Source organism: Biomphalaria glabrata, chromosome 7 (genome assembly GCF_947242115.1).
Source record: "Biomphalaria glabrata chromosome 7, xgBioGlab47.1, whole genome shotgun sequence".
Lineage (NCBI taxonomy): Eukaryota > Metazoa > Mollusca > Gastropoda > Planorbidae > Biomphalaria > Biomphalaria glabrata.
The window spans coordinates 21,514,281-21,537,514 of NC_074717.1; the positions used below are offsets into that span (position 1 = coordinate 21,514,281).

Here is a 23,234-nt window from a genome sequence, read left to right on the forward strand (position 1 = left end):
CATTAAAATTTATCACCTAATGGCAATGGCAATTTCTTCGAGTTCGAAGATTAACGATGAGTGCAGTGTTTCACATGACTACGCAGCAGAGGCGTAGAAACTTTATAGGCGACCCTCCTTCCATTTCCATGAACATCACATAGAATTATAGGCTTATTAATAAAAAGAATTTAATAATAATATAATACAAATAGCTTTAGAATGTATTACCTAACTAAAATATTTACAATAATTTTATTTTATTGCGCCTCCCTGCGTTTGGCACCCCTCAGGGTGGCGCCCGGTCCATCGTGCCCCTAGCCCCCCCTCCTCTCCACTGCGCCTCTGCAAAGCAGACCCAATTGCGACCTGCATATTTTCCAGCATCTCGTACAGACAACAGTTGAATATAGTTACAAGTCGCCCTTCATACGAGCAGGTTGTCACGTAGGGAAGAGATCAGGCTTGTGTGAGCGGGTTGTCACGTAGGGAAGAGATCAGGCTTGTGTGAGCGGGTTGTCACGTAGGGAAGAGATCAGGCTTGTGTGAGCGGGTTGTCACGTAGGGAAGAAATCAGGCTTGTGTGAGCGGGTTGTCACGTAGGGAAGAAATCAGGCTTGTGTGAGCGGGTTGTCACGTAGGGAAGAGATCAGGGTTGTGTGAGCAGGTTGTCACGTAGGGAAGAGATCAGGGTTGTGTGAGCGGGTTGTCACGTAAGGAAGAGATCAGAGTTGTGTGAGCGGGTTGTCACGCAGGGAAGAGATCAGGGTCGTGTGAGCGGGTTGACAAGGAAAGAGAGATACAGCCCAGATGTTAAAGAACAGCTGCAATTAAGTGGAAAATCTCCCCCCCCCCCCCCGGTTAGTATCGGATATTTCTTTTCTCCATACAAGCCCCTCGCTGAATAACTTCAAAGATAACAACGTAACAAACAAACAAACAAACAAACAAACAAACAAACTAAGTAACAAATGACTCGCTTTTTTTAAGAAAAAGAATGAAATGAAAATGTCTAATTTGATCAGAAACTAGAAAAGTCCATATTGACATTGATATTAACATTGATATTGACATTGATATTAACATTGATATTGACATTGATATTAACATAGACATTAACATTGACATAAACATTGACATTGACGTTGACATTGAAAATGATATTAACATTGATAATAACATTTCTATTGTCATTAGCATTGATGTTGACATAAATATTGACATTGATACTGACATTAATATTGATTTTGATTAAGTCTTAACATTGATATTGATATTGACAATGACGTAATTAAATAGTTTATTAAATATTTTTTAGCCGCACACAAATGCATTAGATGTAGTATCGATACCTTGAAATACTTTCAAAGTAGTTTAAATTAAATCTCTAAAAATACGTTCATCATTTGACCTTATTATAGTTCCATATTTTAGTGTTTTAATTTAATATTACATCGTAAATATTATATTGTTGGATAATTTCATAACGTAATATTATTTTATAAAATATTATTATTTGTTATTTAATTTAAATCATCAATACCAGGCTAACTAAATTTGTATTTTTATATTATATTTTAATATATTATTTGGAAAATTATTTGTGATTTTGTTTTGGTCATCATTCCGTCTAGGAACTAAGTATTTAAATAATTAAATACCCAGAAAAAACAACACAACCACGAATCCTTGAAAATGTATCATAAAGCAATGTATTTTTGGTTTAGGGATTTAATGTTAGCACTCTGGCGTTCTTAGGAGCAGCAGATCAATTGTTTAAGAGATGTCCTTGTAAGCCGATGAAATCAAGACGCCATACATATGGCATACAATGTTGTCCTATAGAAAGGATAAAGTGTTGTACTGATACCAACAACATGAACAACACCAACACCAACACCAACAACACGTAGATCTAACCTTCACATAAAAACAGGCCGCAATTTATCCACAAAACCTTTGCAATTTTAAAAGCTCATAAAATACAAAGAAAGTAATTAAGCTGTTAATTTTATTTTTAAATGTTAAATAGAATTTTAGTTTCAAATAGCAGGCAGACGATACAAAAATTAAAAAAAGCGCGCGCACACACAGCACACAAAACGAAGTTAGTGGCCAGTTAATTTAAAAGTAAAATCCTGTCTTCAATAATTGAAATTCAATTAGTTGTCCATAAAACTCCAAACATCTTGTGGAGGTGTAAAAGTTGAATCCGAGTTTTTAACAACTTAATGATCATGTGCGCATTCAAAATGCGGAGGATTTCTTGCTAGGTTGAACTCGGTTTCGTTGGGATCAACATGCTTAAGGAACATCGTCTCTAGGACGAATTTAATTTGAGATGTTTCTAGAATAAAACTTTCTCAGATTAAAGCTGATTTTTAATATCGAATGGTTCTTTGATCCAATAGTAAAATGTTTGGCGTTTATTGTTTGAGTTTTCACTAAGTGAGCGATTGGGTCAAAATAACAGCTTAATGCAATCAAACTAGTAATGAATTTAGCAATAACACATCTAAGGAGCCTAAAGCTTACATAATGAGCTTTTACCTGTCCAGCACTATAACTATGGAAATAGAATAAAAAAAACATAAAATATTTACTTTATAAATAATATAAAAAACATTATATAGTTCGTAAGTATATATATTATTTATATGTGACTATATTCAATAATAAAAATTGTATCGCTTTATTTTATTCTAGAGAACTTTAATCTATTTATATTTTGCGTCTGTAATTTTCTTTATTCATTGAGTGTACAAATAAGAATTTTGTTTCGTCTTGTTTGGTCGTCGTTGTTTTGCTCTTGTTTCTTTTTCTTGCTTATTTTGCTGATCTCTTTTTTCTCTTTTTCACTTTCTCTCTCTCTCTCTCTCTCTCTCTTTCTGAGTTAAAAATGTTTTTATTGACACAATCTTATTGTATTTCTTTTTATTCAACTTATCTATTTGGAGGCTTGGGTCTGCATTGCTTCCCTTGTTGAGAGGCAAGAGAAGATAACTCCCCTGGTGTTCCGAGCTTTATACCCGGTAGTGATGTCAGCGTTGCCATGAAGCGTACCTCATCTTTATGACGTCACGTGGAGTTTCATTTGTTATGTTACATCATAAAAACACATTGGATTTGGGGTGGGGGAGTAAGCGCCTCTTTCTCTTATAAACAAGTTTTTCTCCTCCTCTAGTTCCAGCCTCCCCCCACCCTCCACATCACATAAACTATATTACATTTATATACACATCTAAAAATTGTATCTCCCAAGAGTTATCTTACCTCGTTGGGGGTATAGACCTGCGAAAAACTGTAGAGATTATATTTTATTCTCCACCTGGGCAGCGTAGCCACAAACTTAGGGGTCCCCTCCTCTCTCTCTCTCTCTCTCTCTCTTACCCGGACACTTAGGGGCCCCGAGAATCCGATACTCTCACAAACACACACACACACACACACAAGTGAACTCATAATAAAGGAAAAAATCACGTGACCACTGAACTAGTGAAACATATCTGGACTGAACAGAGAATAACTGCTGCAGACGGTTCAATTCCAGAGACCTAGGATACTCTCAAATAAACCTAGGAAAGTTACATCTAAGTTTTTTTTTCCCAACCTCGTTCTTAAGCCTTGTGAAATGGACAGACTTAGAGATTAAACAAAATCAGACTGACTCTGAAAGCTGGGAGTGAATGCTGGGAATGAATAGGAGGAAGGTTTGGAGGATAAAGAGTGAGCACGGGGTAAAGAATGGATGCAGGAAGCAACGTGGGGAGAAGGGTGGTGCTCGAGTGTGTGTGTGGGGGGGGGAGGTGTGTGCTCATAAACAGGTGTTTGTTGGCGCAAGCTAATTAATCTTTATTATTTAAACTCTATACGTTTTCCTTTCTCTACCCCTCCCCCTTTGACCCACTCGTCTTGAAACATCAGGCATCAACATGCTGCTAGAACAAGTCATAGTTTAGTTTGTTCTTTAAAAAAAAAACACAGCCGGAAAAAGGAGAAGAAATACCCAAAATAAACAAGAGAGCTAATACTTTGAGAAAGAAGGCCGTGATAATGTAGAGCCATGGAAATGGTTTGGAAACATTTTTGTATCCAATTTTATAGCGCGTTTGTCTTCCATTTTTTGTTTTTAGCTCGGTTATGAAGTGAAATGAGATTTATTATCAATGATTTTTTAACCTGGTCATGAGTTCTAGTATCACTTACCTTCTCCGCCACAAAAAAAAAATAGTCCTACATACAGCGTCTGATATTCTTGGACTCTTCAATTCTATATGAAAAAAAGTAGTTCATATAAAAATCCTTTTCACACATGTACACCTGTGTACACACAAACACATCTACTACTGCAACTATTTTGTATTTTGGAAAGAAAGAAAAGATTAATTCGTTTCTCTTGATAAAGTGCTTCTAATGGTGAGTTACACACTAAGGTGTGTTGTTAAGTGGTTTACAAAACAATGAAGGGAGTATCGGAGTGATATTTGACCTGAGTACTTCGGCTTTATGAAAACGTAATGGGTCGACTAAAAGAACAATTAGTGAGACTAGAGGATCGTTTCGAACGTCTATTAATGGTTCCATGTTCATCTTAAGCAGTGTCAAGTTCCCCTTTCAGACCTTTCGATCTATAGGGCAGAGGATGTTAAGGTCATCTGTTTCTTTGGCCTACGGTTCACGGGCAGTGTGTCATGTGGCCATCACAACGACCAACCGCCTTTACTTTCTCCAACTAAAGTCAGGCTACCCATTAGAGTTGCGTGGACTCAGGGGCGCCCTAAAAATCCAGAGGCTCAAAATCCAAGTCTTCACCGAGATTCGAACCAAGACACTAGGTTCGGAAGCCAAGCGCCTAACCACTCATCCACCTAGCCCCTATAATGACATGTTTCACATTTGTTTTGGGCCCAGTACAAGTTTGAGAATTAGTGATGAGTTACTGGTTCAAGGCTTTCGTTTAGAATATATCCATATTTATTGAAGACCATTTATGTGTAAAAAAACTGGGCTACTATTTACTGCCACGTATCAAAGAGCTGGCTATTGGTGTAAAAAAAAAAAAAAAAAAAGATTTCTTAAGGTCAATCAACATGACGACAGAATCTCTAGTTGACTTTGCAGGCCTTAAGTTCAGTCTTCTTCTCATCCCTTACCCCCCCCCCCCATCTTTGCCCCATGCAGCCCATGTCCCCTCACTTCCCCACACACATCCTTGTCGTGCCAGCATCCAGTAAGTCCTTGCCATGTCAGAGGAGTGAAGGGGAGGCTGGGGTAACACGCACGACTTAATTACACGGTGAGCGGGTACGATAGTTCTACACGTCACCAGTGGATGAGAGACAAAGTCTTAGTGTCCAGTACTGGAGGCAGGCAATAGAGGGAGGTAAAGGGGGGGGGGTATAGTTACTTCATGAGCGACGGTGTGTCGAGTCGCCAAACCTCCTTAATTACATGGGGTGGCCGGAGACCCGTGGTCAAGCAGTGGGTCGATAGAGAGGACACCGCAAAAACGTTAAATACCATGGAGTGGACCGTAGAGTCCAGATGGAAATAACTATTTCAGGATTTTAAGTTACTGACTAGTCCAAGTGACTAGCACAGAGGCCATGTAGACTGCCTCAATATATCAAACTACAGCAGTTTATCTTCTGAGTTCGTTGTAATTTTATGAAGTAAAAAAGAAAATTGAAGTTTGTGCATATAATTAATACTTATACATAATTAATATTCACCCTTAATAAATACCCCATTACCCACCCCGCAAAAGGCTGCAACGAATAGAAGTGTGCCTTTATGATCCCCAGATATATGCTAGGCAGGGCAGTGGCGTAGCTAGGGATTTTGCGGCCCTGGGGGGGGGGCATGGCCCCCTGCATTTTGACATAATGTGTATGGAATACGAGCAACTCTACGTCTTTGATTGTGGGTATTTCAAATTAAATTCAATTTGCGTTTGAAATCTAGCACTTGGTTCAATAGTTAACAACTGCGCCATGTTACAAGTTCAGTTTGTAAAAGGATAAAAACTTCATAGATAGAAGTTACCTGTCCAGTTGTAACATTGTTTTGTGCCAGACCTAACATTTTTTTAGTTCTTTATTTAGACTTTTAGACTTTTTAGACTTAAAACTTTGTATTTCTTCCCTGACAGAGCCCCCGACTCCGACTCCGTCCATCACTCCAACTCCAAGTTCCACGTCTGCTGCAGGGGACTGCGAGGTGGACGTTGAAATCGACGTCGGTAGCGACTCGACCAGCGTGACTTCAGGGAAGGAGGCCAGCAGGATTAGCGAAGTCAAGGTGTCCTCGGACGGGGAGTCCAGGGACGAGGTGACCAAGATCAAGTGCCGACTGGAAACTAAAGACCTCTGGGACAAGTTCCACGAGCTGGGAACCGAGATGATCATCACGAAAACTGGCAGGTAAGGACATCACATGATAGAGACCTTGTACTGACCTCATTTCCGGCACGTTTAGTGGACACATACACGCACACATTGAAGAATTTTTTTTCACATATAAGCTAACCCCCCTCCCCCAATGGCTTGGTGGCTGAGCGGTCAAGCGCTTGGCTTCCGACCTGAGGTCCGGGGTTGGGATCCTGGTGAAGACTGGGATTTTAATTTCGCGATCTTCGGGCGCCTCTTAGCCCACCCAGCTCTAATGGGTACCTGACATTAGTTGGGGAAAGTAAACGCGGTTGGTTGTTATGCTGGCTACATGACACCCTCGTTAACCGTAGGCCACAGACACAGATGACCTTTACATCCTCTGCCCTATAGACCATAAAGTCTGAAAGGGAAACTTGACTTGACTTATATAAGCTACCCCAGCCTTTGTCCAAATACAGAATTTATAAACAAAAATAATGACTTTTTTTTTTTTTTTTTACAACAAATAAATTTCACACAGAACAACTTGCAAAGGGAAACAACTTGCAGACAGATATAACTTTCTGACATATCAACTTTGATACATAAAAACATTGACACAGAAACAAAATAGACAGAAAAAAAAAACCCAGTAAGACACACATTAGACACAGACAAACTAGACACACGTTCAAATAGGACACACAATTTGATCACAGAAACAACTTGGACAAAGGACGCTAAACAACTTGAAACACTTCAAAATAAATCTAAATATATACAAGAGATACTAGCGATAAGCCAAACTGATGTATACCTGTACAATCAAAACTCTTTGTGTTTTGGTGTTGTGTAGATTATCTTTAAAAACCACAAATGCGGGGTTTTTTTTTTTTGGTAGATCAGACCAAAAGTTTATATAAAATCTATCCTTCTATCAAACACCAATTAAAAAATCACCTTTCAAATCAAAACTTTTTCAAACTCTCTTTGAAAAGTAAACAATGCAGTCTGCCATAAAGCCCCAAGCTCTATCCTAATGCTTGTATCACAAAATGAAAGATTAGAACTTAAAAAGTCAATGAATTTTCAGTAGAAACTGAACAGACTTTTGTAAAATAAATATCTGGCACTTTTGAGCGTTAAACGTCAGTTGACGCGTGGTCGTGTCGTCCTGACGTCACGCAGTGCACGTCATCAATCACCAATGTCAAGGTTGTTCTTGTTGGTATTTCGACTCCTGCAAAACAAGACGGACACAATAGACTCCCAGAGTTCCGCTGTTTCCGTTTCTCACCTGAATCAGGTCACGTCTTCAACAGTGGACATGTCAACCCCCCCCCTCCAATCCAACCCGCTTCAGATTCAACCCCCACCAAGTTGTCGTCAACTCCAAACTGATGCAAAAAAAAACAACTCAATGACTTCATGCCCCATTCTTTCTTTGTTTTTAAATCTCCTTCCTAATCCAAACCACCAATCAGGTCAATCTAGACGTCATTGTTTGCGCCTTTTGCTTATCATAGAATCAGAATAGACTAGAGATGGGAACAAATCAGGAGGCGTGGCCAAGAATTAAAGATTACAATTCGTTAGCTTAGCGCCGTATCTCTTAGGTCCTCTACTGCCGGTCAATGTAACAACCCGTGTCAACCCGATAACCGCTGGGTGTCACCCTCTGGATAACTGAGTCAGTATCGGTCTAGAAAATGTTATCGGACGCTTTCTGTAACTTAGACTTGTATGTTGTGTGCTTGTTTAAAGCAAAGTTATTAAATATGGTTTTGATAAGTGAGCTTTTGATAAATGTCTATGGAATCTGTTTTAATATATATTTTTCCTCCCTATATTTAAGAGTGAAAATCCAAGTAAAACTTATTAATTTGACATACGTATGGTAAAGTGGCAATATCTTAGTTGCATTAAATATAAATATAAGGATTGTGTAATAACATGAAGCTAGGAACAAAATGTAAGAGCATTTTCTTACAAAACATAATTATAGAATCAATAAACTTTGGTATAATATTGGAATGAATTGTCACTAAGTTAACAGCACTAGTAGTACAGAGCAGGGAGCACTGCACTCAGTGCCAAATCTTCAAGGGCGACAAATTTCCCCGTCGCAGGATGCTAGATGCGGATTTTTATGGGTAGATCTACGTAGAGCTTTAGTCACTTCACAGTTTTATATGCTCAAGAAAAAACACATCAAAAAAAATATATATAAAAAATTTCCTCTTATTCTCTAATAAAAGTCTCTAATGTCTAAATATAGTCTTTAAATTCTTATACATTTCAATTTTCATTTTCTTTAGTGTACATTTTACTTTATTTTTTGTTAAACATCTTCTAGCCTACATTATATAATCCATCTGTATATATGATCTACTTGAATTCTATTTAGGATTTTGTTGGCATAAGTAGCTTTAAAATACATGTTCCATATAAGTATCCTATACTCTGCTAACAAAATCAAGTTCATATATTTAAGTTTTTTACTTTGGGTATTTAATTTAAAACTATTGCTAGACCTATGTTGACTTTGGCCAGACTGTTGGCATTTCAAATGTTCGACAGAGTTTCTCTCACAATGGTGAAGCTTGGACACTCCCCAAACAAATGTTTCTCTGGTTTGTTATTATCTATCCCACCTAGTTAACATGTGTGTTTCTGGGCTGCCCTGTCCCTACTCTTCTTCTTTAAATGGGTCATTTCATAAATCAGTCTGTAGGCCACCTCCCGTGCTTTCGGAGTTATGTTTTTATTGTCCAATTGCGTGAATGTGTCCGTGTATTGATCACTATGTGTAAATGTTGTTAGTTTTGTGATGTATTAGATTTTATTGTTTTGTAGGTGTCTGGTTAGTGATCTGTAAAACGCGTGGATGTGGGTGGCGAAGTAGTGGTGTGTGTTGTTTTGGATGGGGAAATTTTGTTGAGCCTTAAACCGAAATAGTATAAGGTTAAGGGGAAGTTTTCAGGGCACCTAACTACCCTACCGATACATTTTAAACGATTTAAATTTTTGTTTTGATATCTTGTAGGTTTATCCCACCTTGTTTGTTTATCTTGTATTAGTATGTTGTGTTGCATAAATGTGCTAAAAATATGATTGCTTGTCATCCCCCTACTCTAGTGTTTGTTACTATTAATAATGAATACTTGTAAAAGTGATGTATTTTTATGAAAAAAAAAACCACTTGCATAAGTGATTTAAAAATTAAGATTTTTCACTTTCAAAAAAGAAAAAAAAATAGCCGTTGCATCAGAACTTTGAACGGTAAAAAATATTATGATGTCGGATTTTCACTATGTTTTCTAGTTTACCAGATCTAAACGGGACGGACGGACGGATGGACAGACATTCTACACAAAACTAATAGCGTCTTTTCCCCTTTCGGGGGCCGCTAATAAAAAGCATTGACGCAAATTTTAGAATTGTGCACCAATCATCAGGTGTGTATATTTAGCATACTGGCTTAGATTTTAATGACATCATACATAATTCAAGCACATATTTTATTGGCAAGTATTTTGTTTAGTAAAAGTTGATGGTGGGGATGGGGGGGGGGGAGTGACACCATCAGTTAATCGTACTTGTTGAGGCCAATCCTATCAACTCCTCTGCCCTTGCTCTCTCTCACACACACACACATCTAAGACACTAATTATTCTAAGAACAAGAGAGAGAGAGAGAGAGAGAGTAACAAAAAATACATTGGAGAAATAGCTGGTAACCAGGGACTCTATGGAGCGCATGTCATCGCTGCAGTTATCTCCCTCTCTCCTTGGCTAACAAACAAGCTACTCCAGATTTAAGTGTTTAACAAAGTGATAATTGTAGATGCCAGAAGATTGGTCTGTTTGTGCTGATTTCATTTCACACCCCTTTTTAATTTTGTCATGGGTGTCTTGTGTTGATTAGATGCCAGGTGACCAATGTCCGTCACTAAAGTCGACACTGTCCACATGGCACTATATAGACACCATTTGTCAATGTCAAGCTGATCCCCCGGGACGGTATGAACTGACTACTGTGTCACATGCTTGCACAACTGGGGGTGGGGGAGGGGGGATGTTACAAGCAAAAGATGACCAAACATAACGTCACGAATGAGCCACCGTCCCTTATTGTCCAAGTGAGACAGGAGGCCCTAATTAGCAAACGTGGACCGTTCCGTAGCGCCCTCCCACCCCACCCCCTCCCCCACTCTTCCTGCTCGTGGCGAACTCTGCGAGCTAACAGCTTGAAGACAATGATGCTGCCACTTGATCCAGCTAATGAGGCTTGACCAACGTCAGTTGTGGCGGTCAGGATGAACTAACACCATATCATCCATGTCCGGCATTAGGTGGCCACCGTAATCACCTGGGAGATGAGTGTCTTGAAGTTCTACCTTCTCTGTGACTACTATTTCGTTGGTTCGTCTGCTCCATTCAACAGGAGACAAAACTGACGGAGCCACAACGTTCTGACATAAATTGTTTAGAAGTTTTAAGACGTTCCTGCACCAAAATATAGGGGGAATTTTCATAAATAGTCTTTGGTGTTATCGGTGTAAAGACTACGAAAATATAGAAACGTATCCTTTTTTTTTAAAAAAAGAAAGTAGTAATTTGTAACCAATTTTTATTACTGTAAAATTAAATTTCAATGTTCTTTCCCCATTAGCAAAGTGATAGTCAATAATTCGAGGACGAGAATGATTTTTTTGTTTTACTATTGCGTCCTTGGCTTTGTTTGTTTTTGTAATATTTTTATTTCTGGTTTTAAATTTCAAAATTTCTTCCAATCTTTATTTTTTTCATTAGTGTAACTTTTTAGGAAAAAAAAAGGGTGGGGGGGTCTTTTATTCTAGCATTAGATTTAAACGGAAGTTTGTGCTAATTAATTAATTAATGTTTGATGTTCGTATAACTGATCCGCAGGGGCGTCTATGTGTTTCTATATTATGCAAACACTAACTCCGTTTATGGCTTTAATGGAAATTGACATGTATTTATTAGTATGCAAAATTAACATTTGCAATTCATATGTCAGATGTTTGGTGTATATGTAACTTTAGGGTTAGGTTAAAACTACATTTAGCGCTACGGTAAAAAAAAATATGATCTAATCATTCTGCCGCAAAGGTATAAAGAATATGATTAGTAATTCAGCGACCCTCTGACCTACTAGATAACTCTAGTTTTGCCTACATCTTGGTCAAGAAAAATGTCGTTATCCTGGGACTACCTGGCGCTCCGATGTTTCCTGCCCGAAAGACTGGCCAGCTCGGAGCTGAAGCTCTTGTGCCAGGCAGATTTGACCAATGGCGAAACACGTAGCAGTGTTTGAAAACTACAACAACTACAACGTGTTGGTTTGTATGTAAGAGCTTTTTCTAGAACACAGTGAATCTGTAGTGGGTATGATACACAAGGTTTCTATTTCAAATGTCTCTCACCATCTTTCTATTTACTTTTTCTCTCTCTCTGTCTATCTCTCAAATTTAAAAAAAAATTATTACTACAAAATATTTGAATGCAGATTTAATCAAATGTTTAAACCTAAGTCCCCAAGCCTTCTTCTCTAGTGTCATTATAGCATGGAACGGGTTGCCTGAATCAGCCTGGAAAACCAACGACTTAGCAGAGTATAATTCCTTAATTAACATGAGCGACTGGATTAACATATGAATACAAGAAGAACGTGTTTACTTTCTGTTTTGAAGGAACATCTACTATTCAAAAGATCAGATCATTTAGTTTCCTCTGACAAAAAATCTTGTTTCCAAAATGTTACTTTAAGTCAACTTTTAGACTTAAAAGCCAGTCAGGTTTATATATATATATATATATATGTATATATATTGACTATATAATTATTTTATTATTTATCCAATTATTTGGTTTTATGCTTTCTATTTTAGTTTGCCATTAATGAGTACAGGATTCCTTATCTATACCACCATTTCACTCTTTGTGTGTATGTATGTGTATTGTATGTGTATTTGTATTGTGTGTGTATGTGGATTATGTGTGTGTTGCCACATACCAGATGATCCCAATGCGGGTGTGGAGTGCGAGATGACAGAACGTTCCAGAGTGTGAGGGTAGTTTGCCCGTCCATGTGTGTGTTTGTGTGTGGGAGATGGTAGCAATTATTGTACCAAAAATACAGATAATATTAATACTGTTAATATTTGTTTTTCCCACACAGCTAGGCTCCTAGTAAATACTATTTCCAATGATAGCATACATAACGATGAAGAAATAGGGGGGTGGGGGAGGACTGCTCTATTCTTGTCCCTGTAGATAGCACTTAGAACACACCAGGGCAAATGTTCAAACCACGCGATGTCAAGCCTCACGAAACTGAACGCTACCTTCAACGGCAGAAGTATTGACCACTGAGAGACAGGAGAGTTACACACATAGCTCAATCTGATTGGCTGTCTGACTTGGCCTGTCAATACACTGCGCCGTGACAACCCAGGGGCCTGGTACTATAGACACTTCACTGACGTGTCAGCAATGTCTGGTGATTGACAGCTGTTGGTGATGACGTCATGCTGAGGTGGGCGGGAGGGAGGAGTAAGTTTTAGATACATTTTTTTTCTGAAATAATTTTTTTAACAGAATAAGATTTAAACTTAAAACCTTCACCATGCGGTCATTTAATTATCAAATTAAAATGGACTAGCTCGTCGCTCTGCAACAGAAGTAAACTGGAGTTTTAATCGAAGACTAATTTTGGTAAAACTTTCTCATATTATTAGCATTAAAAATATTAATAATAATAATAGAACTTAAGAAAAAGATATAGACAAAAAAAAAAAGCCCTTTAATAAGATATCATTTACTCTGTATATTTTATCTATATTTGCGAACTATCACTAACTAATATTTTACTAAGAGATCTCCGGAACTGCCGAACGGATTCACATGACAATTTGTACACATGTTCCTTTTATCTCCTAGGTTCTCGCTAAGAAACGCCAAGGTCTGGGGCAAAATAATATCATAGAAACAAACACCCTTTAAAAAGAGATATGATTCGTTGATTAGCAATGAGAGCCTGATTCTTAATAGAAAATATCTCAACAACTGCCCTAGTTCAAGATGTCAAGTTAAACAAGCAAACGATGTCGGTGAGAAAGACTGCTCATCTATTGTTACAGTAGGAGCTAAATTCTCCTAAACAATCAAAGCTAGTTAAATCTAGTACTCGCAGTGTTAATGACGGCTTCAGAGGCATTCCAATCAACAGTCTTATCGTAGAGCAATTAGCTCTCCCCCCCCTTCCCAAACACAAAGACGGTCAGGGGGGGGGAGACTTCCAATATAAGAAAAAAAGTAAAAAGGTTAGAGAGGTGGAAAGGGTAGCTAAGTGTAACCCCCCCCCCTTCTCTTTCACAACCTCCCTTCTCCCTCTGTCTGCTGCTACCCATCCCCCATTTTCTCCCCCTAATTTTCGTTTCCTGCATGTACGATCAAATTATATCTGTCTCATCCTCATTTATTTAGGGGGGGGGACTCTGTGAGAGGTGGAGAGAGGAGTACCCCCGGTCTTACACTGACAATGCGACTCAAGTCAATAAATCTGGTCATTATCTTGAAACAAAAGACTCGAGGTGCCGAGAGACAAAAAGTTTGGCCGGCCACAAGCCAAAACCAATAAAGATCTCTCGACTTGCATGCTCCATTGTTCTCAACTACAAAGAGCAGTTGGAAGGAGTTGACTTAAACATAAAGCACAAAAGAGCTGTTGGACATCACATCGAAAACGAAAGAGGACATTTGAAAGTTAATTAAATAGGACATTTTATAAAACTGTACAAAAATATATGTACTTAAACTAAGATCATAATTTCTATAATGTACAAAACATATAAAAAATATATGTACTTAAACTAAGATCATAATTTCTATAATGTACAAAACATATAAAAAATATATGTACTTAAACTAAGATCATAATTTCTATAATGTACAAAACATATAAAAAATATATGTACTTAAACTAAGATCATAATTTCTAGAATGTACAAAACATATAAAAAATATATGTATTTAAACTAAGATGATAATTTCTATAATGTACAAAACATAAAAAAAATATATGTACTTAAACTAAGATCATAATTTCTAGAATGTACAAAACATATAAAAAATATATGTACTTAAACTAAGATCATAATTTCTATAATGTACAAAACATATAAAAATATATGTACTTACTCAAAGAACATAATAATATATATAATATACAAAACATAGATGTACTTACAACAGAACTTAATTTCCATAATGTACAAAATATGTACTCACACCAAGAAATGGCAAGAATATAATTTCCATACTGCTCTTTTTCTTATTATGCTACATTGAGCGGCAATTTCCATTGGATATTCCCCACATTGACGGATAGCTATAAATAGCTTTCGCTTTCGTGTTTCCGGTTAACAATACCGTAAGTGTTAATAAGCTATGCATTTCATGAAGTATAATGCTAAGTTTTGTGCACTTTTTAACACTGTGTAAAACCAAATATCTAAGTTCAGTTTGCCTGTAGCACAAAATAATTTGTCTTATTTAATTGTAGTCCTTGACCTTGCTAAGTTTTATCGATTTCTGTTTCTGACACTCTGACAGTTTTCCTCTTTTTAGTTTTGTCAATATTTCTTAATGCTACCTTGTAACGCCACGGATCTTTAATTAAAAAATACAAAATCAAAATTTATTTTTATAAGCCGATTACTCTGTGGTCAAGCGTTTGTTCCCATGCAGTAGTTCCAGTGTCCACTCTCTCGCCAGAAGTAAGTAGTTCCAGTGTCCACTCTCTCGCCAGAAGTAAGTAGTTCCAGTGTCCACTCTCTCGCCAGAAGTAAGTAGTTCCAGTGTCCACTCTCTCGCCAGAAGTAAGTAGTTCCAGTGTCCACTCTCTCGCCAGAAGTAAGTAGTTCCAGTGTCCACTCTCTCGCCAGAAGTAAGTAGTTCCAGTGTCCACTCTCTCGCCAGAAGTAAGTAGTTCCAGTGTCCACTCTCTCGCCAGAAGTAAGTAGTTCCAGTGTCCACTCTCTCGCCAGAAGTAAGTAGTTCCAGTGTCCACTCTCTCGCCAGAAGTAAGTAGTTCCAGTGTCCACTCTCTCGCCAGAAGTAAGTAGTTCCAGTGTCCACTCTCTCGCCAGAAGTAAGTAGTTCCAGTGTCCACTCTCTCGCCAGAAGTAAGTAGTTCCAGTGTCCACTCTCTCGCCAGAAGTAAGTAGTTCCAGTGTCCACTCTCTCGCCAGAAGTAAGTAGTTCCAGTGTCCACTCTCTCGCCAGAAGTAAGTAGTTCCAGTGTTCACTCTCTCGCCAGAAGTAAGTAGTTCCAGTGTCCACTCTCTCGCCAGAAGTAAGTAGTTCCAGTGTCCACTCTCTCGCCAGAAGTAAGTAGTTCCAGTGTCCACTCTCTCGCCAGAAGTAAGTAGTTCACGACTTGGTTAGACCGAGACCATTCCTTATAGAAGGCCTAGACACCGACCTGCAACGTCGCAACCTTTGGGCAGTTTAGACCAATAGCTAGTTGCCACGTCGTACAGACCTGTGACGTCGCAAGGATCTATTGGTTTAAAATGCCCACAGGATGTGACGTTGCAGGTTAGTGTTCAGGCCCTCTATAAGGAATGGCCTCAGACTGTTTGGGTCCTTCTCATTTCATGTCATTTGAATTCTCCTTAACTTTTTGTTTCAATACAATAGTGATGGGGGGAGGGGGGTGTTGAAAGGAAGCTGGACGTTAGGTTGATACATTCAACATTTATCATTCACCGAGAGGTCATGGTCTCCACAGTGCTACCACCGGGCACCATCTGTAGGATTGTGTTTATTTTTGGTGCATGGCTCCTGAGCTATCTGCCAGAGACAAACGACCGACAGGGCATTATAACAGTCCGAAATGACCAGTTCAAGTGACCACACGTCTCCCCCCACCTGCAACCCATTCCCCCATAGCAAATGAGAAACCAGCGAGAGAGCAGAGCTTGCTCCAAAAACAAACATCCCTGACGTTTTGTCACACCTTCAAAGGGGGCACCGCTGACCCCAGAACGTGGTGTAGGGTCAAGTGGTTCCACTTTAAACGACACGCGCGTGTTAGTCTATCTGTTTAACACTCGGACATCTATTAATTTATCTAGTATTGTATATTGTGGTGGTGATGTGGAAAAACAAATCAAATCAACATCAAATGCTTATGGTAAATATATCTACATATCAAAGGTATGAACGGCTACATACGTATACAGATTAGGCTAAAAGGTAAACAATAATCGTGCCACATTGAACTCTTCCATTGTTCTAAAATAACAACGTCCTCTTTCAGACACATTTGGTCTTCTGGTCTAAGGACGAGGTACTTATTTCACAGCAGTTATCAGCTCAAAAGTCTTCCATTAATTCTGTAGGTCATTAAGATTATTGAGAGCTTAGGATTTTGTAGAGGCGACTAGAACTAGGTACAGTTAGCTCTTTCTCATGACACTTCGGTGTCTGACATGCTATTTGAGGAGAACCTTTTTGAGAGGCATGTCTTTCAAGGTTTATCAATTGCATACCTAAACATGTCAGACTAAAATCCTGGGTAGCTATTGTATCTCCCTTAAGAGAGAGAGTGAGAGTGAGAGAGAGAGAGGGATGTCAAACAACATTGACATGTGAATAAAGCTAGAACTATTTGACATTGTATTTCTTTTTGATGGTTTCAAGTTTGCTTGTCTTGTTCTTCATCCGCTCTAGTTGACGTCCTGTGCCTATAGCACCAAGAAGTGATTCCAAGCGACAATAACAATTAGAACATTAAGTAATCCCAACATTAAATACGTTTAAGAACCGCCCCCCCACCCCATCATTTACTTTTCAAGGGCTGATATCTTGGAACACCAATATTAATAACACAGAACAAAGCAGTTGAAATGTGTGTGTGTGTGTATATGAGCTTGTTATTAGAGCACATGTCACGTGGCTAAAATGTTTATAGGAAGCCCTTTGAGTAACAATTGTTTATGCGCTTAAGGGTATTGTCTTATTATGATTGAAAATGTTACGTAATATTGATTGTTACAAATCTTGTGTTTAAGTGTAACTGGGTTACTAGTACATTTTCCGTTTAACTTTTTTCGTGCTAATTTATCTTCTTTTATTTATTTATTGAACCTTCAATTTTCTAATTGGTCACTTCTGGCAATTCAGATGGCATTCTGGGATTGTTACTGTGACATGACGTAATTTATCCAGTGATTTAAAGCTGTAACACTTACACTGACCAGTAATTGCATTGTTTGGTTTGACCAGTGCCAGCAGCGACAGTCAATCTACTGACCAGGACGTCCGATTGAGAGCACCCTGCGCGCGAAGGGAGGTCAGTACTAGCCGTTGGTCATCGTGTGGTTCTGTTCAAAGTGGCAGTGTAAACTTGGCGGCGTTTAATCCGTTGTCCCAGGCGGTTGGTCAGTGACTCTGAAGTGGACAAAGCACAATGGAGGTACAAACTTCTTGACTCTACCGGACATCACCTCAGCAGGCAGTACCTTAGCAGTGGTAGGCGAAGACTTTGACACTCTTCGTTCGGCCTTGATCTCATAATATAAATAAAACGAACGACAGTAATCGTCTTAAGTCTTACAACTGACCAGTAGTTTGACTAAAGTTGTTTGACCAATGGTTTGTCCAGTAGATGGACAGAGGGTAAATAAACACCAGTCTGGCAATTCAACCCCCCTCCTCTTTAAATCAATTAATCACTGGAGGATTGGAAGGATTGGAGTTGTTAATTTTAATGTAACAATTGATTCAGCCATTTGGTAGCCAATGGTCAGTTTGATATAACATTATGTAGTGCCTACATTCACAATGACATGATCACAGTTGAATGATCGCAGACGACCAACGAGGCATGGAGATTGAAAAACAACAAAATTTGATTGCAATTGTTACGCAACATTAAATGCTTTTAAAAAACAACTTGCGTAGAAAACCAATCAGGGGTCATCCACTTGTAGCGTCGGTCTTTGTGAGCTAATTACAGTACTTGCTCTCATCTGTCTGTGGGGTACTAAGCCCTCCCGCTTGTTCCGGTTTCGTTTTTCCTTATGAATGTCACACATTTGTCTTAAAACGAGTGCTCTAATTCTGAATCTTTGCTAGTGATTTTCTTTTTGAGAGGTGTGGGGTGGGAAGTTATGGTATTACATCCCTTTGATTGCGACAAACTAGTTGCCTTAAGTATTCAATTAAACTTATAGATCATTGGACGTTTGGAAACGGACGTTCGAGACTTCATCGACAAGCTTATAATAGAGCCGTGGTGGCTGAGCGGTAAAGGGCTACTAATGGGTACCTCGACATGGGCCACTAATGATTTGTCCCATAGATCGCAAGGTCGGAAAGAACTACTTCACTTTACTTAAGCTAATAGTAACACAAACCATTTTTATACTGATTTGAAGGACTTTCTTTTTCTTTTTTCTTGTACATTCTAAAACGTTCAGTTAGCCACGCCTCAGAACATGTGACAGCCCATTCACTCCTCAAGCCTCAGAACATGTGGCAGCCCATTCACTCCTCAAGCCTCAGAACATGTGGCAGCCCATTCACTCCTCAAGCCTCAGAACATGTGGCAGCCCATTCACTCCTCAAGCCTCAGAACATGTGGCAGCCCATTCACTCCTCAAGCCTCAGAACATGTGGCAGCCCATTCACTCCTCAAGCCTCAGAACATGTGGCAGCCCATTCACTCCTCAAGCCTCAGAACATGTGGCAGCCCATTCACTCCTCAAGCCTCAGAACATGTGGCAGCCCATTCACTCCTCAAGCCTCAGAACATGTGGCAGCCCATTCACTCCTCAAGCCTCAGAACATGTGGCAGCCCATTCACTCCTCAAGCCTCAGTGATACCATTCTAAATAATTGAGTCATTTCTGTTGTATTATTATTATTTTATTTGTTGCTGTCGGCCCGTAACTATAAAGTCCATTGTATATTTCAAGTAACTATCTAAAATGCTCAAGCCTAGTAGTATCAAAGGTGGAGGGTTAGGGTTTGAGACTGTGTCGCTCATGAGAATAGGGGGAAGAAGGATGAAATGTAAACATAAAGAATTCATTTAAAAATGGGTTGGTTCAGAGCCGGATCAGAGACCGAGGACTAGCGAGTTCGTTACCAGCAGCAGCAGCAAACAGAAAACCTCCAGTGCCGTCCTCCTGTCCCTCCATTTAGCACGCTAGCTTGGCAGTGAAACATCTATCCGACCTAATAGGCTACTATGTAAAACTGACTACACGAGCTCTCGCCGAGGAGAAAATCGATGTCTCGAATGTACTTACTCACTACGCTGCTGTACAGTTGTGTGGGTGAGGAAAGAAAGTCTGGGAAGCTAGGACCAGGCCAAGAATGACCAAATAGTATAGACATGTCGAATCAATACAAAAGATATATATATATATATATGATTTTACCAACAAATGATATAATAAATAAAACCAGCAAACTGTAAAAAACAAAAAAAAAAAAAAAAAAAAAAAAACACAACACTAAGCTTATCTAAGGGGAGAACTCAACATTTACAGCAATATAACTCAATAATATATAATTAATTTCCCTTTTTATATATCAAACACATTTTTTTATTATCATAATTTAATCAACTATTTGGTAAATTGTTTTTATTTATTCATTTTTAGTTAGGAACAATGAATAGTTGTGTACAGTCTTCATATTGCGACAATTGTAGCGTATGTAATATCTGTTGTGTACCAGCCTATAAGCTTTGTAAAAGTGAAATAAAATAGGTGTTCGCTGGTACAATAACTAAAGTTATTTCTGACAGCATGTCCCATTGACTATAAACAACCATGTATACATATTGTATGTACCTATAAAGTCTCTATATAAACATTTTGTAAGCATTCTTAAGCACGTCGTGTTTATGGGCATAGACTATGTGAGTATGTGTGTCATGTAATAGTAAGTACGACAGATCCGCAGCGGCCGCCCAAGAGTTTTTCGCCCATCATGCTCTTGTTTCTTTAAAGTTTGTCTCTTTACCGCCTGCAGTATTTGTTGAAGCAGAACAATATAAAATCACAATATACACAAATAATTGAGCAACTAGATCTACCTTTGTAATGTAGACCTATTATTTAAATGGTCAAATGTAGTGATCTGTAGATTTACTATAAATTACAAATGAAGTATTTGTGTCGGGCAGTGCTTGTTGCTAAAAACAACGTGACTTTATTGTTCTAGAATCCACTAAACACTTAGGGTAGTTTTAAAATGATCCTTTTAAAGTGTTACACTCCCTGCAATTACAACTAGACTCACTGCAAGTTACAAGGTACACAATAAGGCCTTCAATTTGCTCCAAAGTCAAAATCTGCATTAAAGTCTAAACCAAATGCTCCTGTTATTCACGCTAAAATGACTAATTGAACACTGCATAGGTTTAGCATAGCGCCTTGACACAGGGATTTGAGTTTCTTGCATTCTCCAGATGATGATGTCCCTTTCCTTAACATAGGAACGGACATTTCTCTGAATGTCTTGGGATAGTGTTCATGAGAACCTAAGATGACCACAGCCAGACAGCTGACGTGGACAGTGGTGTAAAATCCGCGCTAAATAAACCACGGGGTGAACGCGGCTTGATTGTCAGAACACGACCAGTTGCTTGTTTTCATTGTGTGTACGATCTGTGGCGGAGCGTCGGGCGCTAGCGTTGCTCGAGACACCTAGGGGCGTTAACGTTTCTAAGGGCGCTGTCAGGGGCACGGTGTTTGTGTACAAGGACCTTGTCATTAGTTGGGGGCTACTTGTTGGCGGTGTGTTGAAATATAAGACTCACCACTAACATTATGTTCTGTCTCTTTGGTTTGTTCAACGTTGTTTGTAAGTGTGTGTGTGTTCTACGCACTTTGTATGCGAGGATAACTCTTCTAGATTAGATCGCCCTTGGGTGTTTCCATGGCAACATATATTTAACAGAAATAATAAAATATGGATTGATTTTAAAAATATAGGCAGAGGTCACCCCTGGACGTATCTAGCACTGTGGCATACGGTCATAAAGATTAGTAGTAGCAGAAATATTTGGAATTTTTTATTATTGTATAGGCCAGTGTTTCCCAAACTTTTCCCTTAACGGAACACTTTAGCGGAACACATTACTTATTATTTTTATTTTTTTTAGAGAGATCAATTCACGTGGTAGCCTACTAGTTTATTATTGCAGTAGTTCTCGGAATAGCTCTTCAGGACCCGAGGAACACAGTTTGGAAAACGCTGGTAAAGAAAATTTAACAAGTACAATTTAAAAAATGCTTTAAAAAAAAAACTTCGATTATATTGAGTGAAATTGTATCAATTATTTTGAATCAGCCAATCCTGTCATTAATTTTTATAAGATAATAATTTTGTGCGATTGGAAATATTTGCACTAATTGTTTTTGTTTGGCGCAACATTCATGGTTACAGCTTGGTGTTCTACGGTCGACTCACTTTTGTAGACTAGTGGAACCGGAAGGGGGGGAGGGGTGTCTAAGCCAATGACCTATTCAAGTACTTGTTAGTTTGTAAGTTTTAGCGAACGACCTCATTCTCTGCCCAAGTACATTTTAATATATACAAAATTAATTACGATTGATCGATTAACTAATTAGTTATTAAATTTGTTATTGATTTATGGGTTATCATCGACAATGAATGAAAGTACAAAGCCTCTAACTTGATCCGAGAATGGGAAGTGGGAGAAATAACGTGTAATAGATTCCACACAGACACACAGACACGTGAGTTGTTATAAGCTTTGTAAAAAGGTATAGTGTACGCAAGGCTGGCAATGAGTTTCTCTGCTACTAAAAAACTTTGGGATCAGAATAGGAACTCTCCTGTACCGAAGTGAGAAGAAATCCACTGTAACCTAATTCTGTTCGAACATCTCGAAACTATCGCTCAAATAGAAACAACCTAATTACTTCATCAGGCCCAATAACATGGCTGCGTTTGCTTATTCGCACGTGACAGTCTTATATTTGTTCCCTGTTCCCGGGAACTTTGCTATGGCGTTGTGCAGCGTGCCAGAGATAATAATTTTAAAAAAGGTTCCACACTGTTATTGCCAACGCCTCACATGTTCTGGAGGGGATGTTTTGGGGGGGGGGTATAATAGGAAAGAGTGCGCTGATGCCTTACAAGTTGACATAATGACAATTCTGTCATCAGAAAGCTTCTTGATGACCTGGGGATGGTGTGGGGAGGGTTAAACGATGGAGGAGGGGGGGGACTCAGTTGCGCAAGATGGACTGGGTTCTTTCCCCTTCTTTCTGTCCATGAATTGAAAGTCAACAGAACGGCCTTTCATCCTGACTATCCAAATAAACATCCAATTATCTCCGGGCGCAACAGCCCCCGCACCTTCCCCCAACCTAAGTTTTGTGTCGCACAGGCGCCCACTTTACATTCGCGCACTCTCTCACAATATAGGACTCGATATGTGCTAGTGGGCGCAAAAGAGGAAAGGGAGGGGGGGGGTCCTATACTAGCAGGTAATTAGCTTACCTAAATGAAGGCGTCTGTCTGCTTTGACAGTTTCTTAATTTGACGCCTTGGTTCGGACAGTTCGGTCATCAGCTGCTCAACAATGGAGGTGGACATTAGGCTACACGGAAGAAGCCCAGGGATCACCGGTCATTTACTTTCAAGTGCGCGCCACATACGACGCTCTAACAATACGACGTTAAGATATATGTTTGCAAATCATTTGCAAGTGTCTGGAGAAATATTAACGTGACACTGATTCGTTCATAACCATGCGTTAATAGGCCTAGTTTCAATACTCTGGCGAGATTTTTTACTTAAAGCT

The 23,234-nt window shown here is 38.9% G+C and overlaps 1 protein-coding gene across 1 annotated transcript in view; it reads left to right on the top strand.

Moving 5' to 3' along the window:
• LOC106070137 (T-box transcription factor TBX20-like) overlaps positions 1 to 23,234 on the top strand; it is an 85,208-nt gene that overhangs the window by 22,732 nt on the left and 39,242 nt on the right. The window contains exon 3 of the mRNA XM_056035371.1: positions 6,131 to 6,401. Coding sequence (XP_055891346.1) covers positions 6,131 to 6,401 — 271 coding nt within the window. The remainder of the gene's footprint in view (positions 1 to 6,130; positions 6,402 to 23,234) is intronic.